General features: G+C 49.9%; 1 protein-coding gene across 3 annotated transcripts in view; it reads right to left on the reverse strand.

The window, feature by feature from the left end:
• Window positions 1-703: 703 nt before the first annotated feature.
• Window positions 704-17,635, reverse strand: part of LOC128331702 (chromosome-associated kinesin KIF4-like) — a 32,314-nt gene continuing 15,382 nt past the window's right edge. For all 3 annotated transcript variants that reach the window (XM_053265447.1, XM_053265446.1, XM_053265448.1), the window contains exons 18-31: window positions 16,991-17,101; window positions 15,775-15,858; window positions 14,760-14,873; window positions 14,324-14,479; window positions 13,927-14,012; window positions 12,908-13,037; window positions 12,381-12,551; window positions 11,100-11,207; window positions 7,740-7,817; window positions 6,826-6,927; window positions 6,005-6,154; window positions 3,278-3,397; window positions 2,547-2,672; window positions 704-1,687 (exon numbers count right to left, since the gene is read on the reverse strand). In XM_053265447.1, the coding sequence (XP_053121422.1) occupies window positions 1,502-1,687; window positions 2,547-2,672; window positions 3,278-3,397; window positions 6,005-6,154; window positions 6,826-6,927; window positions 7,740-7,817; window positions 11,100-11,207; window positions 12,381-12,551; window positions 12,908-13,037; window positions 13,927-14,012; window positions 14,324-14,479; window positions 14,760-14,873; window positions 15,775-15,858; window positions 16,991-17,101 (1,722 nt within the window). In that variant the 3' untranslated portion in view covers window positions 704-1,501. The remainder of the gene's footprint in view (window positions 1,688-2,546; window positions 2,673-3,277; window positions 3,398-6,004; window positions 6,155-6,825; window positions 6,928-7,739; window positions 7,818-11,099; window positions 11,208-12,380; window positions 12,552-12,907; window positions 13,038-13,926; window positions 14,013-14,323; window positions 14,480-14,759; window positions 14,874-15,774; window positions 15,859-16,990; window positions 17,102-17,635) is intronic.

Genomic DNA, 17,635 nt, shown 5'->3' on the forward strand with positions numbered 1-17,635 from the left:
TTCCTAAATTTTGGAGCTGTGTAGTGATAGTCAAGCCTCAGAGTAACTGCTTGGAGGGTGGGCTTCTCCAAATTAAGGAAGCGAGCCCAGCATCCTGTGGCCCAATCCAGAGTGAGGGGCAGGGTTTACTGGACAACAACCTAGAGGAGTAAGGCTAGAGTTCAGTTTTTCCCTGGAGGCCTTGGAGTGAGGACTGATCAGCAGCTACTGTTCGACAAAGGGCATCTAACAGCTTTGGGCTGGGAATCAGTTGGGAGTTCCTTATCTGGAAACAGGAAGGAGAGGTACCAGTTTAGCTTGTTGTGTCAGGGATTTTCTTTTTTCTTTTTAAGTGCTTGGATCTGACTGCATGGTTCTTGAAGTTCCTGGGGAAGAATTTTACTGAATGGAAGCCATAGTTGATGCCTCTAGTATTCCTGATCCAGTTATAAATGTCACTCCTTATTGGGTCCTGCCCTTGTCACACACTGCTGAAGGCCTAAGACTGCTCAAGCCTTTTCTTTTTGTAGAGAGGGGTTTCCACTTCACTCTCCTAGAATATTCCCTTGGATGGGTAAATCTGCTCATATTAAGGAGATGGTAGCAGCTTACCTGGGACTCCTCACAACTAGAGGAGGGTTTTTTGTTAAGTGCTGGCTTCTAGAGCCAAAGGGAAGTTTACAGCATGCAGTATATACTTGGAATGCAGAAACTTCCAACTACATCTAATTCAACATTGTACCTTTATTATCAAATATACATTGACACATGAACATGTACAGCAAGGCTCATAAAATGGTGTGACATGGGGATGGAGTTCTAATACAAGGAGGCAGGCTCTGCCAATCAAAACTACCATTTTTAATGACCCCCATGTGGGGATTTTAAAACAGCAAATGGAATGTCTTAAAACCTTACTGTGTAACTCAAGATCAGGAGGATGACTCCCTGCCAAGCACAGAAGGGGAGTCCTATAGATCCTGAATACAACTTGGTTCTGTCAGTAAGAGCGTTTAAAATAAGCCTGGACTCTGGTGAATCTTCTTAAAGGGTTAGTGTTGCACACTATGCTAGCGATGTACATCAGTTCAAAGTATTGTACTTCAAGTAAAAGAGGCATTCAGAGACCCTCTTGGTTAACATTGGGGTGGAAAAAGAAAGACGAGAGGGGAAAAGTACATCCCCACCCAATGCTTGTAACTGCAAGAGGTGCTGGAGGGACCCCAAGGTGTCTCAGGACAGGCCTAGTCTTCTGCCAGCCGAGCTGCTGGAAACAGCTTCCAGCAAGTACAACAAGCCTTCGCGCCTGTTCAGTTGTCCACCTAAACCTCCTCTTGGAAGCTCAGCCTCTTGAGGAGGAGATGCTTTTACCCCCATTAGACCTGCCAAGGGCAGCAGCTCTTTGGAGATGCACCTCTCAAGCTCAGCCTGTTCTTGCGCAACAAGGCAAGCTTCACATTTTGTTCATTCAAAAACTACGTACACAGTTGTCTACAGAGTCCACCTATCCGTTTCGTGCCTGCTACCCTTCCACAAAGTCCTCTTTGATAGGGGTGCAGCCGGAGAAAAAGCCACTGGTGCTGGTCAGGGCTCGCTTCCTCCGCTTCTTCATGGTGGGCAGATTCTCATCACCTTCCAGGGTATCCGGATCGAAGAAAGAGGTGGTGTTGAGCTGTTTGTTCTCCTGCATGGTCGTTTCCTCTAGAACCTGGTGAGGAAGGGGACAAGAGAGGCAAGTAGTGGCAGAGCCGATACAGCTAGGAGGGCGTGAAACAGCATAGCTGGGAGTAATCATCAGGGGCAGGCATTTCCCAACAAGTATTCTGCTTCATTGTCTGAAGCAGAATATTTATTTTTTATTTTATTGTTGCATTTATATAACGCCTTTCGTTAAAAGACAATCCCAAGGTGGTTTACAAAAGTTAAAACATACAATAAAGTTTTATAAATATTTATAAATATTGAATAAAAGTTGCAGGGAGGGAGAAGAGGAGAGCAACAGAAGCCGTTGCCAGTAACAGACTTCCTAGACAAAAAAGCTGTGCCTGCTTCCTGTTGGAGGAAAGAGGTTGTGATGCACCCAGAACTCTCAACCCCAGCAGGAGAGGAAGCATCTCACTCTACTCTTTAAGCATTCAAGATGGGGAAGGCAGGGCCTTGGCGGGTGGGCAGGGTCAGAAGCTTTCAGCAGCAAAGGCCACATCAGGGACAGAGCAGACAGAAGAGTGCTGTTAGTTCACAGGCAGTTGGAGCGGGCGTGAAACTTATAACTGATGTTATATTTGTTGTAAGTCATCCAGAGACGGGAGTTTGGGGCAGTATACAAATATACTAAACAAATACGTCATAAGCACTTGTCCAGTGTACCACGTGGTGACATGCACACTAGGCTCAGTGACTACTTGGTAGATGCTCATCTGCATTCCCGCGATTGTTACATACCATCGTGAGCCAGAAGAGACTGTTGGGAGGCCCCAGCTCTCCAGAAGTCCCACACCAGCCCCACTAGAGTAAGGACACCCAGAACCAGCAGCTCAGTTCCATCCTTCTCTTTGCAGTTCACTTACCTTCCTGGTTGGTGTGATATCCGGAGGCTCAAAGAAAGTGTCTCCTCCGGGCACCAGAGTGGGATCCTGGAGGCTGACAGAGGTGCTGCCCTTAGAATCCCCTGTCAGCTCACTTGTAAGTGTCCCCTGGGGAGAGAGATGCAGGCATGTTAGCTACACACTGCAGAGGACCGTTGACACGGCCTACTGGCGCTGGTGAGAAAAGCCCAGCCTTACTACCGTCTCCCTCCTCCCGCCATCTCATGCTAAGCAACATGAGGGAAAGAGAGGGGTGGCGGGGAGAGAATGGCTGAGGAGACACAGAGTTTCAAGCACTGAGTTCTACGCAAATGCACCTGCTCTGGAGCAAGTCAAGGCGAGATCTTTCTGGAGGCCGGAGTAGCTCCTCCCATATGGCCACGAGAAACTCTGCTGATTGGCCCTGTCTCGGCACAGGTGGTCAGAGCAACCCGAGTATGGACACTCTCCCCCACTGAGGGAGAAGAGGCAGGCAAGCAGAGGGAAGTCTGAAGCGCGGCTGCTTGGAGTGCCAGCCCCCCAGAGCCTTTGGGCAGAATGCTCAGCAGTTAGCTCTTATGTTGAACTCTGTAGCAGGTTCTTGCCAGACAGCGTCAGGCCTTACTTGGGCAGAAGCTCCCTTTCTAAGCAGCTGGGCCTGCCTACTGGAGGCCACCCAGCCATCCCCCCGGAGGAGGAGGAGGAGTCCCGCGGTGCGGTCAGGCGCCACTTACCAAGACCCCAGAGTCCCGGTTCCGGCACTTCTGGGACTCGCACCGGCAGTCCTCCGAGCAGGTCAGCTTCTGCTTCCTGCAGCCGCAGTGTCTGTTGCCGCAGCGGCCTTTGCAGTTGCACTACGGGAAGAGAGCTCTGTGAGGGGAGGGGAGGCACCCACCGGAGCAACAGTGCAGTGCAGCCGCCGCAAGAACTCCCAGAAGGCCCAGGGTGCTGGTCTACTTCTGGCGCTCCACCGGACTTGCCCAGAAGAATGGGCTGGGGAATCCTGGTGGGTTTTTGTTATGCAGCATTTTAGTACATTGTGTTATCTTTGGAACAGAATGAGGAATGCTGTTAACTGGCAGAGGATTTGGCCATCATCCAAAGCCCAGGAGCCCCGATTAGATAAAAATTGCCTAGAGCAGAGGTTCCTAATCTTTTTATTTTTTTAAACCAGTGTACCCTGCTCCAGTTACTGAACTATATCTAATTACTCAAGAGTACTCACATGGAAATTAACGGTACAACTAGTCTTAATTTCAATGGGAGTAAAAAAATAAAGTTGTGCCACCAACTCAGTGTTGACTCTTGGCGTCCACAGAGCCCCGTGGTTGTCTTTGGTAGAACACAGGAGGGGTTTACCATTGCCATCTCCCACACAGTATGAGATGAAGCCTTTCAGCATCTTCTTATATCGCTGCTGCCTGATATAGGCGTTCCCCATAGTCTGGGAAGCATACCTGTGGGGATTCGAACCGGCAAACTCTTGCTCCCTAGGCAAACTATTTCCCCACTACTGTGCCATTAGGTGGCTTGACTCAGCGCTAATTTTCTGAGGCCTGTCAGTCACGCTGAGGGGTATGTTCTCTCTTTCTCTCTCTCAGCCCAGTCTTCTGGGAAAGTCCAGTTGAGTGCCAGAAGTAGACTAACTGGATGGGCCTCCTGGTAGTGCTTGTGGCAGCTTGTGCTGCACTCTTTGTCCGGCATGTAGCCAACCAAATTGGGAGCAGAGGAGGATTTTCATTCTCCTCTCCCCCGCCGCCCCTTCTGCAGTGGGTACATAGCTGAAGATGGGCTGGCTTCAAGCCAGTGATGCTCAGATGGGGAGCAAATAGTGTGGCTGCCGTGTGGGGAAGCAGGAGGGCTCCAAGTACCCCTGGGAGCACTACTATGGACTGTCGATTTGGGTAATATTAGAAATGTAAAAAAAAAAATCATGCTGGAGACAAAAGCAAGGCAAAAAATCAAGCAGTGTCTCCTCCAGACTTCCAAGCAGTTTAAATGGGCCCTTACCACTTGCCAGAACTTGGTGCATTCAAGTGCCTCCTCCTTCAAGGCCAGAAACACGGCCACAATCTCCTGTGAATCTTTTCCTTTTCTCCTTGCCCTAGCTATGGAACATAGGAAGCTGCCATAGACTGAGTCAGACCTTTTGGTCCATCTAGCTCAGTATTGTCTACACAGACTGGCAGCGGCTTCTCCCAGGTTCCAGGCAGGAGCCTCTCTCAGCCCTATCTTGGAGATGCTGCCAGCAGGGAGGGAACTTGGAACCTTCTGCTCTTCCCAGAGCAGCTCCATCCCCTGAGGGCAATATCTGGCAGTGCTCACACATGCAGTCTCCCATTCAAATGCAACCAGGGCAGACCCTGCTTAGCAAAGGGGACAATTCGTGCTTGCAACCACAAGACCAACTCTCTTCCCACTCAAATCCAGAAAGTTTTGCAGAAAGAGGAGGAAGGCTGACAACAGCAGCCTATTCACATATTTCAGGAAGCTTGGCCTATGGTGTTCAATGCCTACTATTTGGAAATCACCAGCATAATATAGTGAGAGGTGCTTGCTTAGGTGGCCTTTCAGAATAGGATTCCACACATTCAGGGAGGAGAGGTATGTTGTTCATTACAAATCCTTTTATAGATCTGGGTACGGTCTTGCTGTAGTGAGTGTGAATTCTCCCCTTAGCTAGTCAGGCCTTGCCTTGGTCTGCATTTGGATGGGTGACTGCGTGCAAGTGCTGTAAGATATTCCCCTTGGAGGAAGGGGCCACAGCTCAGGGGCAGAGCATCTGTTTTGCATGCAGGAGGTCCCAGGTCCAATCCCTGGCAGCAACATCTCCAGGTAGGGCTGAAAAGACCCCTGCCTGAAACCTTGGAGAGCCACTGCCAGAGTGAGATGCTTGGCATAAGGCAGCTTCCTGTGCTCCTAAAAGCAGATGCCCGCTGGGGGAGCAGATGCCGAGAAGACGCAGGGCAGGACTGTTACCATGCTCTGCTTATGGGCCTTTATTTTCCTGCTGCTGCGGGAAACAGGATGTTGGACTGGTTGGATTTCAGCCTGATCCACCAACACAGTGTATTCTTTTGTATCTCTAGGAACACAGGAAGCTGCCATATACTGAGTCAGACCCTTGGTCCATCTAGCTCAGTATTGTCTACACAGACCAGCAGTGGCTTCTCCAAGGTTGCAGGCAGGAGTCTCCCTCAGCCCCATGTGGAGATGCCAGGGACGGAAACTGGAACCTTCTGCATGCATACATGCATGCACTCTTCCCAGAGCAGCCCCATCCCCTAAGGGGAATATCTTACAGTGCTCACACATGTAGTTTCCCATTCAAATGCAAATCAGGGTAGACTGTTTAGTACAGGGGAAAATTCATGCTTACTGACACAAGACTAGTTCTCCTCTCCTGCTCAGGTTTCAGAAAGGCTTATGAGATGTTAGACTCTCCCCCAGCACAACCATACCCCCAAGATGTTCTTCTTGGTGATTCTGGTTATTTTTGATGGCACCCACTCATCATCCTCCATTTCTCCTCCTTCCGATTCAGAGGAGGTCTCATCCTTTGTGGAGCTCTCCAGTACAGCCCTGGCGGTGGTCTGCCTGCGGGGCTTTGGCTGAGGAATAGGAACAAAGAACACACCAAAACATGACTACCTCTCCTCATACCAAGGAGAATCACAGAAACTCATCAGGCGAAGAACCTTCAGGGTTACTAGCCGAGCCTGACCAGAGGGGGAAATGAGGCTGGAAGGAAACCAGGCAGGAAATATTTATTATTATTATTATTACATTTATATCCCGCTCTTCCTCCAAGGAGCCCAGAGTGGTGTACTACATACTTGAGTTTCTCCTCACAACAACCCTGTGAAGTAGGTTAGGCTGAGAGAGAAGTGACTGGCCCAGAGTCACCCAGCAAGTCTCATGGCTGAATGGGGATTTGAACTCTGCTCTCCCCGGTCCTAGTCCAGCACTCTAACCACTACACCACGCTGGCTCAATAACTCAAATACTCAAGGCCGCACCGCTTTCATAGCAGAGCTGAGATTTGGAGCCCTGCCTCCCAGATCCAAAGCTCAACTCTAGCTGTGCAAAGTCTATTAGAGTTAGCATTTTGTGATCAGGGAAGTCTTCGAGAGAGAAAGCCACCAAAAGATGGAAAGCATTTTGATTGTGTTCCTAATGGTTGTTCACCTCTAGCTTTTGGGAGACAAAGGAGAGATAATAATCCAAGTGATGTTACTGAATGCAGAGCCCTCCCCTCAGGCACACATCCATCCCTCCTTACCTTGGGTGGGATAAAATCAAAGGGAGAATCAGGGGCATCTTCAAGTGCTGGCTCAGCAGGGCGGATTTTCTGGACACTGGCAGCTTGAAGAATTCTCAGTTTCTGTTAGAATGGAGGAAAGGATGGATGGAATGGCAAGAGATAATATGGAAATATTTAATCCAAGCTTATACTAGTGTATCAAATAAGTGTATAAAAGTTAGTTTGGTTCATGTTCCTAAAAGAATATAGAGCCACTAGGCTTGAAATAAAGAGAATTGTTCAGTCAGGAGGAGTAGGAATGTGGGCCCCTCAAGAATATGAGATAGGAGACCAGAAATAATAAATGTCAGAACCTGTTGGGAGATGGATAACATAGGTATGCAACTTGTCCATTAGCCAAATCCCTCACTCAAGAAAAAGAAAAAAAACAACAGACATCCCTGGCACCAGATACTGATAGGGAGTAAGGTTATCAGAAAGGCCAAGTAGTAACTCATCTTCCCAGGCTCTAAATAGCACCTCTGGAATGTGTATGTTTAATTATCAATGACATGCATTAATTGCTTTACTAATAATGCTTGTTTTCAGAAACCTATATAAACTGGCGAACTGCACAGCTTCAATGCGCTGTAGCAGCCAGATTCTCTCTGACTGTACTCGTGCCTTTATTGATCAAGAAATAAAAAAGCTTATTTTGAGCACACATCCTTGCTGCATTTGACTTCATTCAGCCAGGCAACAAGTATAATTGCGGGAACTCTGTCTAATCCTCTTTGGTTCTGGCCCATTCTCTATCCATGTGATAGAAGGATGAATGCAAGTGGCTGAATCAAAAAAGGAGGGCATGGTTCCAGAGGACATTTCCCCACTACAGACACACCAAGGAGCCAGTGTCCTTGCTACCGGCTGCCTCCCTCGGGCCACTGCCCTACCTGCTTGACCGCTTCCAGCTCTTCAAGAAGCTCAGTGTTTTTTTCACAGACTTCTTTCATCTTGGTCAGTTCCTTGTCCTGTTTGCAGAAGAGGGACAAAAAGCCATTAAGACCAGTCTTGGGCCACCAAATGGCCAGGTGCCTGAGGCTTGGACCTCTTGGGCATCTGTAAATAAGCCCCTGTATTGTATTCTATTGTGTATTAATAGTCCCAAACCTCTTCTCATAAATAAGCCCTGATAAATGAATTGTGTTATATTCCTAAAAACTTCTGTAAATAGGATTTCTGTGCTTGCAAATCCCTATGCATAAAGGGTCAGAAGTGCAGGGTCAAAAGTTAATTCTTGTTTCACTTTGGGTTTAGCATACTGACCATTGATTTTTGGAGGGAAAAGAGATTTCAAGAAACAGGGAATTTTTGTTTGTTCTAATTGGATGGCTTAAAAAACTGTTGGGCCAGAGGAACTGTATATATTGGGAGTGTTTTGAGAGGGAAGTCCGTGAAGTCAACAGAGTCCTGGGAGAGAGGACTAAGGAGTCCAAGAGTCAGAGCCCTGCAAGTCAGAGTCAAGTCGAGTCAAGTCTGCTGGAGGTACTCGGAGCTGGGGGTTGTAGAAGAAGGGAGAGAGTCTAGAAGTCTGCTAGCGTGAGTCCAGGAAAGCAGAGAGTGAACAGCCAGCAAGAAGAGCTGAGCTGAAATCACTAGAAAAGGAAGAGCAAGGCTGGATTGAGCCCCAGACCTGGGCTAGGACGACAACAAGAGACTACCCAGCCAGCCGGAAGTTCAGAAAGAGAGCAGAGGACTCTTGAGCAGGGACCAGTATAGATCCAGGAAGTGACTGTGTTTTTCTTTTTCCCTGACCTGGTCCATTAATGGCTGTTTTGAAATTTTATTTTTTAAGCTTGTTGATTGTCTCCGCCCCATGCCTAAAAGCCTTTCCACACTAAGGTGTCTTTTTGTTTTTGCCTTTTTGATAAGTGTTGTAGTGGGCTGTTGTAGTGGACCCAGCCATACCAAAAGTCCACTTGGTGGCAGCAGTAAAAAGGTTAGGAGGACTAGAGGGCTGTTCCTCCACACCTACAGCTTTCAAATACTGGGCCCCTGAAAGATCTGAACCAGGCTACTAGGAATGTGAAGCCAGTGCTTGAGATCCAGAACGTTTCCCCAGCTCCGGCCTCTGTGTTAGGACAGAGCCTGCAATTCCTCTTAAAGCAGTTGGCTTCTGGGTCTGTACCTGCCACTTTTAAGAACTTGGAAAAGGGACAGCAGCTTCTCTCGCCTGGCAATTTTGTGAAACTAGTTTGATGCCTTATAAACTGGGTCAGGCCACTGGTTCAGTGTTGTCTACACCAGGGCTGCTCAACTTTGGCCCTCCTGCAGATGTTGGCCTACAGTTCCCATAATCCCTGCCTATTGGCCACTGTGGCTGGGGATTATGGGAGCTGTAGTCTAAAAACAGCTGGAGAGGCCAGAGTTGAGCAGGAAAAGTCTATGCAGACTGGTGTTGTGCACCCCCAGCCCTCATGGGTGTTTTCACTGCTCTGCTGTGTTGCACCCCATCTTCTTGCTTGCTATTTCTGCCATTTCAGTTCTTGCGAGATCAATTCTACTATCGTCACCCTCTATTCATTCATATGAAGCGTGAACACAGGATTAGTGTATCAGCTGCTGTAGGAGAAGAAACCGCACGAAGGATACTGGGCACTGAGCTTGCCGAAAGATTCACGAGTGACCTTGCAGATTGCAACTGCAGTAGGCGTGTTTAGATTAAGTGGAGCCCCCTCTCGGTAGTTATATTTATGTATCAGAGCCACAGCTCAGGAAATAATGAGCTCAGACATATAATCTTTGCACTCATGAAACATATTCGTGTATTACGTTCTGGGGCCTGGCACGCACACACAAAATGGAACATTAGCCCAATTTCCCCTCCTAAATCTTCACTTTTGAAAGCCCCATAAAGGATTGATGATCAGAGGGCCAGGAAGGAGAATAGCAGTTGTTGAACCATTAGTGCTTACCCACCAAGGCCAAAGACCCGAGCTGGGGAGAAAGCGGCAACCATTTATTTAAACATTTTCTACCAAGCTATGGGGTACAAGAGGTAAGGACTATAAGGAGGAACCAGTAGCGATGACGAGATGCGAGGGTGAAGGAAGAAACATTCTCCCGAGACTAGAACTCTGAAGGGTGGCGGGAGTTGTCATAATTACACCCTTGATGGACGTGAGGGCCGACTCCCACAGGAACATCAAATGGCCAAGAAGAGTATAAGGACTGAGAATCCGGCCCCAATCCTCAGAAGGCAGGTCCAGAAGACTCATCTTCTTCCTCTCTGACACTGCAGCATCCCTGCACCTCATCTTCTCTTTGAAGCCTAGCATTTTCAACCGCTGGGAGAAACCTTGAACTGGCCATTCAATTGGTTTCCCTGTACCTTTGGTAACGAACTCCCCCCCAACCCCTTCCCCTGCTAGGTGAACTTGCTTGTATGGTAGTTAAATAAATTAGCTTTGTCTGCCAGGACCCCAGACCTATTGTACCTCTCCAAGTCTGTTGCATTAAGTAAAATATAAAGAAACACTCCTGGTCTGGTTTCTTTTGTCTCCTCCTGTATCCAGTGGTTGAACCCTTTTTTTTTTAATTAGGGATCCTCAGACAGCATTTGTAACTGAGCTCGCAGATACAGACTAGTATGCAAGGGTATTAAGTTGGCCCGCTGGTACAGAATGGTACCTGGAGCATCTGAGCACACGTAACTGAGGTTAAGGAGGGTGCCTAACACTGGCAGTGGCTTCTCCAAGGTTGCAGAGGAGATGCCAGGGAGGGAACCTAGAACCTTCTGCAGGCAAGGTTCCGCGTGGCCCCACCCCCTTGGGGGAATATCTTGCAGCGCTCACACATAGAGTCTCTCCCATTCATGTGCAAACCAGGGAAGACCCTGCTCAGCAAAGGGGGCAATTCATGCCTGCTTCCCACAAGACCAGCTCCCCTTTGTGTTCTCCAACAGTCTGGTCTCCCACCTTCCCCCCCACAACTGCCACCAAACACAGTTTGGGTCCTGCTTTGTAGAGAAGGGCAGAGAGTGCAGCTGGAAGGGCCCATACGATGCCTAGAAGAAGAGGGCTTTGTTCTGCCCTCCCTCCCTCTAAACAGGAACAAAGGCCCAGCATCACAAGCAGGTTCATTGCCCCCTCCCACAGAAGAGCCAGCAGTCTTCTCTAAAGAGCCAGCTATCCCTCCTTTCCATCCCTCGCCCAGGATCCAACTCCCTCCAGCTGGATGTTGCAGGCTATGGCGAAGTCCAGCTGCATCTGGGGGCAGGGTGGCCCACACTCAAGGGACCCATCTGTCCTCACCTGGAACTTGAGGCGTTGGAGGAGCTCCTGCTCCCGCTTCGAAATCGAGCTCTCCAGGCTCTTCTCTGCTTCTTCTTTACACTGGATCTGGCTGAGCAGGTACAGAACCTGGGGGAGCAACCGGGGGACAGAAAACGTGGCTCATACATCAACAAAAAGATGGCCAAGGCAAAGGGAAAAGGTGATTTTAGTAAGCGGTAGTATCCACTAAGTGCGGATACTTTAATGCGACCACTATTCCTCCAACACACACACACAGCTTAGCTTCACGTCCACAAAATCCAGCCACAACAAGGACTCTGCAATTCCTCTGAAGAGACCTGAGGTTGGCCAGCCTGTGGTATGGGGTGGGGGGGTGTGCCCTTATGGGCAGCCAGCCACTCTACTTGCTGTCCTAACCCGGCACACAAGAGGGCATCCCTCAGGGCATGTTAATCCTCTGCTTACCCTCGCATCCATTGTGCACTGCCCCATGTCAAAGTTTAGACTGCAGGCTCCTTGGGACAGAAACCTGTCAGTCTGTTGCTTTGGAATGCTGTCCAAGCTGCCTCCCTCAAAGTCTTCAAAAACACTTAAAGACCCATCTTTTTAGAGAAGCATTTTAGTTTTTGATCTGCTGCTATAGTAGGTTTTTCATTTTTATACCTGGTTTTACCTGGGCCTTTTAAACCAAGTTTTACTAATTTGATGTTGGTATTCGTTGGATTGTCCGTGAGCTGCCTTGAGTAGTGTTGTAGGGGAGAGGTGGGATATAATTATTTTTAAAACGTGCATACACACATACCCCAGTAAGGTACACCATGCACACCAATCACACTAGATCAAGGGTTCTCAAGTGTGGGTCCCCAGATGTTGTGGGACTACAACTTCCATCACCACCAGCACAATGGCTTTCAGCCACTGTGGCTGGGGATGATGGGAGTTGTAGTCCAGAAACAGCTTCCCACACTTCAGAACCCCTGATTCTAGGTGAATCCTAAATCCTGCTGTGGCCAGTTCAGGCACAGAGGCTTTATGGGGCCAAAGAATCACTTTTGAATCACATCGAGACTGAAAGTTATTTACTCTACACACAGGAATTATGTTGGAGATGTGTGAAAAACGGGAAGAACAGAAACTTATTTTGATTTAATAAACTAAAAAAAGAAGACGTTCCATCTCCAAATGTGTGTGTGTGTGGCGGGGGGAATGTTTGCCTCCCGTGCCAGTTGTGGGCATAGTTCAAGGAGCCCAGCTGCTGGGAGAGGGGCTGGAAGGGCTTTGGGGCCAGGCTCTACAGACCTGCTCCTGATGCTGCTGCTCCACCTGCACGAGCTGCTTCTCGTGGTCCGCCTCCATTTCGGCCGCCACTTTGCGCTCTTCGAGGAGCATTTTGTGCATATCGGTGCAAGTGGCCTTCGTCTGGAGGAGGCGGTTTTCCAGTTTTGCATCTTCCACTTTAGAGGAGACCAGCTTTAAGGGGGGGAAACCAACATCCCATCATCATATTCAACGATAGATAGTGGAGGAGTGTGTTATTTTGGCTGCTGGCATCTTGTGCAGCATGCAAAGCAGCCCTCAAGAGGCAGCTTGAGCACATCCCCTTGCCTACCAGTTTAGCAAGAGAAGGAGCCCCTCTCAAACCTGGTCAACACCATTGTCGTCTCCAGTCTAGAGCTGCCAGTGGGCCGGCCACCCCGGGGGCAAGCAGGTGACGCGGCAAGGCCTCTTCCTCCGCCCCGCTCTCAAAGCGCAGCCCCCTTGGTGTGGCCTCAGAGGCAGGACCCGCCTCCCCGTGCCCACCCCTCTCTGCTGCCACTCAGCCTTACCTCGCCAATCAGGTACTTGATGGCACACTTGGCCTCCAGGATGGTGGAGATGCTTTCCCACCGCTGCTTGGTGCGGTCTCCGGTATCAGCATCCAGCAGTTTCTGCTGAAGGTCTGCAATCTGGGCATTCCTTGGGGAGGAAGAGGTCACACAAGTTCAGAAGAGAACGGGCCATTTTGGGGGCGAGGAGGCCATGTTGTGAACTGCAGCATGAGGGCGGGGGGCCTGGCCCAGCTAGGCTTTTCTTATGTCCCCGCAGCAAGAGCCATTCACACTTGTGCCTCTGATCTTTTAGATCTACATCGAGAACACTCTACCTGTAACTCATCCTGGACACAGTACAGGAAGCTGCCTTACACCAAGTCAGACCATTCATCCACCCACTCGGTATTGTCTACACTGACTGGCAGCAGCTCTCCAAGGTTTCAGGCAGGAGTCTCATTCCCAGCCCTCGCTGGAGATGCTGCCAGGGACTGAACCTGGGACCTTCAGCATGCAGAGCAAACGCTCCGCCACTGAGCTACAGCCCCATTCCCTAAAGCAGGCCTGCTCAACTTCGGCTCTCCTGCAGATGTTGGCCTACAACTCCCATGATCCCTGGCTATTGGCCACTGTGGCTGGGGATTATGGGAACTGAAGTCCAAAAAGAGTGGGGGGGTTAAGTTGAGCAGGCCTTTTTAAAGGGAGTGCCTTACAGGGCTCCCATGTAGCCACCCATCCAAATGCAAACCAGGGTGGACCCTGCTTAGCCAAGGAGACAATCAACACGCACTAGTGCAAGATTAGCTCTCCTCCTGCATCAGAAATCCCTTTCACTCCATGGATGCTGTTTAAGAACGTGGCTTTGTACTGCACACGTACTTGCCCAGTGGCACTTTCCCCCACAGGCCTTTGGGAGGCGGCCCATGCCATGTCTTACCGCTCCCTACTATGAACCGGCTGCAGCAGTGCTTGGGCAGAACATGACAGCAGGTCAGCGACATGCAGCAGCCCTTTGGGAAGTTGAGAGCACCCTGTACCTGAGCTCCATCTCTGTTTCCAGGCTGTCAATCTGCTTGGTGATGGACAAGTCGATTTCCACCGCTTTGTGGGAGAAGGTCCGTCTCTGGGGAGGAGCAACGGGAACAGGAACACAGGTCACCACTGGAGAAGGGGAGCTCCCCAAGGGGTGCCGCCCACCCTTTCAAAGAGGATCTCTCCATCCCCCTCTTAGGAAAGAAACTGAGCAGAGTCATCCCAGCAGAAAGACCCACGCAGCCTGCAGCGGCCCTGGCGGCTCCAGAGATGGACGGGAGGAGTCACCCACCGCAGCCTGCCCCCCTCCGAATGGGAAGAGGAGGGCAGCAGCCCAGGCCTGCAACAGGAGAGCAGCTGCTGCTCCTCACTGCCCCTTCCCCGTTTCACAGGGCTCCTCACCTTGTATTTCGAGGGCAGGTTCTCCCCAGCGTCACGCTTCTCTTTCAGCTGCACAATCTCCTGGGCCAACGTTTTCCGGTCCTCCAGGAGGTCGTTGAGATGGCGCTGAGCCTCTTCGATGCTAATGAGGACCTCGACTTCGTTTGCCAGCCAGCTCTGGAGAAGAGGGAAGCCGGTTGCAGCACAGGGCCGTGTACAGGAAGCGGGGCCAGATGCTTCCCCACCCCCTCACATCTAGGGAGCACCCGCATATCAATCCTGCCCCGCCTCATCCTTCCTTCGTGCCTCTTCTCCTCCTCGCAAGATAAGCCACCCGCCCATTGTGAATCCGCCTTGGGGTTGTTTTTAACAAAAGGCGGTATATAAATCTAACAATAAAATAATAATAATAAATCTGTGGCACTTCCCAAGGAGGATGGCGGCAAGAGGATCCCACCTTCACCCGGGCAGCAGCTCCTTCAATTCCACGGCCGAGGTTCTCTTTCCGCTTATCAGCAACTTCTTGCTGTTTCCGCAGGGCATCCTTCAAGCGTCTGTTGGCGGCGGCAGCCTACGAAAGGGACAGCAGGGCTAGAAGGCTGGCCTAAGCCCGGCGAGATCTACGCTCAAACCTGCTGCCCAGCCAGCCTTATAGGGTTGTGGTGATGACACACAGGGGAGTGGAGACCCAACGGGACCCCCTGAGCTCCTTGAATGAAAGGTGGGGTTAACCAAGACACTTAAGAACATTCAGAGGAGACTTGAAGCGTTTCCACCCATTCCAAGCAAGTTTGGAACAGACACAGGATTTAGCATTTTAAGAGCTCTCGTTTTAAATCAAGAGTCTAGCCAGCAGAACTGAGGAGGCGAAAATTAAAACACACACACGTGAGGACTTGGAGAAGCTTGGCAGACTCCAATCAGCAACCCCTACTAACTATGTAAAGAGGCACCTTTTAGAGGGATGGCTCTCCTCTTCCCTATTCTCCTGCAGCTCAGGGCTCCCCCAGCAGCTGTTTGCTGGTATCTACCTTCAGTTTCATTTTAGACAGTGAGCCCTTTGGGGACAAAGAACTATCTTACTACCCCACCCCCCAAACTGTTTTGAGAGCTTTTTTTTTGGTTGAATAGCGGCATACAGATCATAAAAAGCAGTTCTCTTCCTATTGCTGCCATGCTACTGATCTTCAAGTCATGTTAGGCCCTCCTGCAGAGTCAGCGTTTTATTTAAGCCACCAGCCCACTAAGCCACACAAACGCGACGCGGGGAATGGGCCGAGTCCTTGACTCAATGAGGGGGGAGAGCTTGATGCACCATCTCCCTGTTCCAAATTACTGAGTTATTGATCTTTAAATCCCTTTCCTGTCCCATCCCAAGCACACGGAGAGGCAGCCTGCCTAACCCCTGCAGGCTGTTTTTAAGGCCCTGGGATGTCTGGAGCCAAGAAGGGGAGGCTGCCCACAACCCCCACCTCCTCTGCTTTCCGACGGAGAACGGTGGCTTGCTTCTGGAAGTCCTGCTCCAGCTTGAGGAGTTCATACTGCCTCTTGCGGTCCTGGAAAGAAGGCGAGAGGAGAAGCAGCTGTCATTTCAACACCCTGCCCTTGGCTTGGCTTCCGACAAGCGAGATTGTTGGAAGAGACATTGGCCAGTCACAAAGCCGCATCGCTGCTGCCTGCCCGCCCTGGAGCTGGCTGGTCTTTCTGTTCCCTTTTATTAAAAAAAAAAGAGTGGCAGGAGTCACTGGGCAACAGCCAGTCTGTTAGTGATGACTAAATGGCCAATGGGACGGAAGCTAGTCACGACTCACTGGTTTCTATTATTTCAGTGGCGCTTAGTCAGGCCTAACTCGTCTGGATGTTCCCAGCATGTCAGAGAGCTGGTATGGAATGCTCAGAGTCCTTGGAACTCAAAGCCACAAGCCATCCAGTTTTCAGAGGCCAACACTGGAGACTATTCCAGGTTGAACAGAGTTCAGACAGACCCAATATAGGCCATCCATCGTCCACGGTATCTTCTTTCTGTACAAAGTGGGGTGAGGAGGCAGCACTAAAAGGCAGAGCCGAAGGACCGCAGAGACCCCTGCAGTGCTAAGGAAGAGGATAGGAACACAGGAAGCTGCTGACTGCTGAGTCAGACCCTGAGTCCCTCTAGCTCAGGATTGTCTGCACTGACTGGCAGCAGCTCTCCAAGACTGCAGGCAGGAGTCTCTCCCAGCCCTACCTGGGGATGCTGCCATGGAGAGAAGCTGTGACCTTCATGCAGATGCTTTTCCACTGAGCTATGGGCCCATCCTGCAGAGCTCACATGTAGTCCCCCATCCAAATGCAAACCTAGGCAGACCCTGCTTAGCAAAGGCAACAATTCATGCCGGCTACCACAAGACCTGCACCAAATGCCTGACTCACTCGCAGCGGGGAAGTGTCTTGATTATCAAGCCAGAGGTTGCCGGGTTTGAATCCCCGCTGGTATGTTTCCCAGACTATGGGAAACACTTATATCGGGCAGCAGCGACAGAGGAAAATGCTGAAAGGCACCGTCTCATACTGTGTGGGAGGTGGCGATGGTCAACTCCTCCTGTATTCTACCAAAGACAACCTCAGGGCTCTGTGGTCGCCAGGAGTCGTCACCGACTCAACGGCACACTTTACCTTTTCCACAAGACCAGAACCAAATGCCCGACTCACCCGTTCCTTTAGCTGGATGACTTCCTTGTCTTTCTGCTGCTTCCACTGTCTAAACTTCTCAGCATCCTCTTTCATCTGACGGATCAGCTGAACACGCTGGTTCTTCATTGCCTGCAAAAGGAACCAAAAGGGGTGTTGGGTGAGAATTTGCATAGCTTACGGTCTGGATGAACATTGAGGTCCTCAGACTCTTAAGAGCACCAACGTTTTGAAAACATGGCAGTGTACTGGGACATGACAGAGTTTAATTCTGTCTTTACAAGTTTGGACATGAGCACGGGAGCTTAAGCACAGAGTTATCCGAAGTCCCAGAGACAAACTCATGCCCAGGCTTTGGAATCTTGTCATCGTCCCAAGAATGTCCTTCAGCCGTCTCTGTTCAAATATTTCTAGCCTACCTGACTGAAAGAGGAAGTTTTCAAATGTTCATATTTTAGAAACATTGTGGCAAGCAAAGATGTGATGTGTTGCTTTCCAAGTAACTTATCAAGACATGTACTATGTACTAGGTTTAATGGGGATGTAAATGCATATGTTGTATGTCTGTTCTGGGTGGATGACTGAAATAAGAGTCATTCATGTCAAGACTTTTTTTTGAAAAGTCTTGGTCCTGAAGAAATCCAAGGTCCTGAAGAAGTCAGAGCC

The sequence above is a fragment of the Hemicordylus capensis genome, chromosome 6, assembly GCF_027244095.1.
Source record: "Hemicordylus capensis ecotype Gifberg chromosome 6, rHemCap1.1.pri, whole genome shotgun sequence".
Taxonomy (NCBI): domain Eukaryota; kingdom Metazoa; phylum Chordata; class Lepidosauria; order Squamata; family Cordylidae; genus Hemicordylus; species Hemicordylus capensis.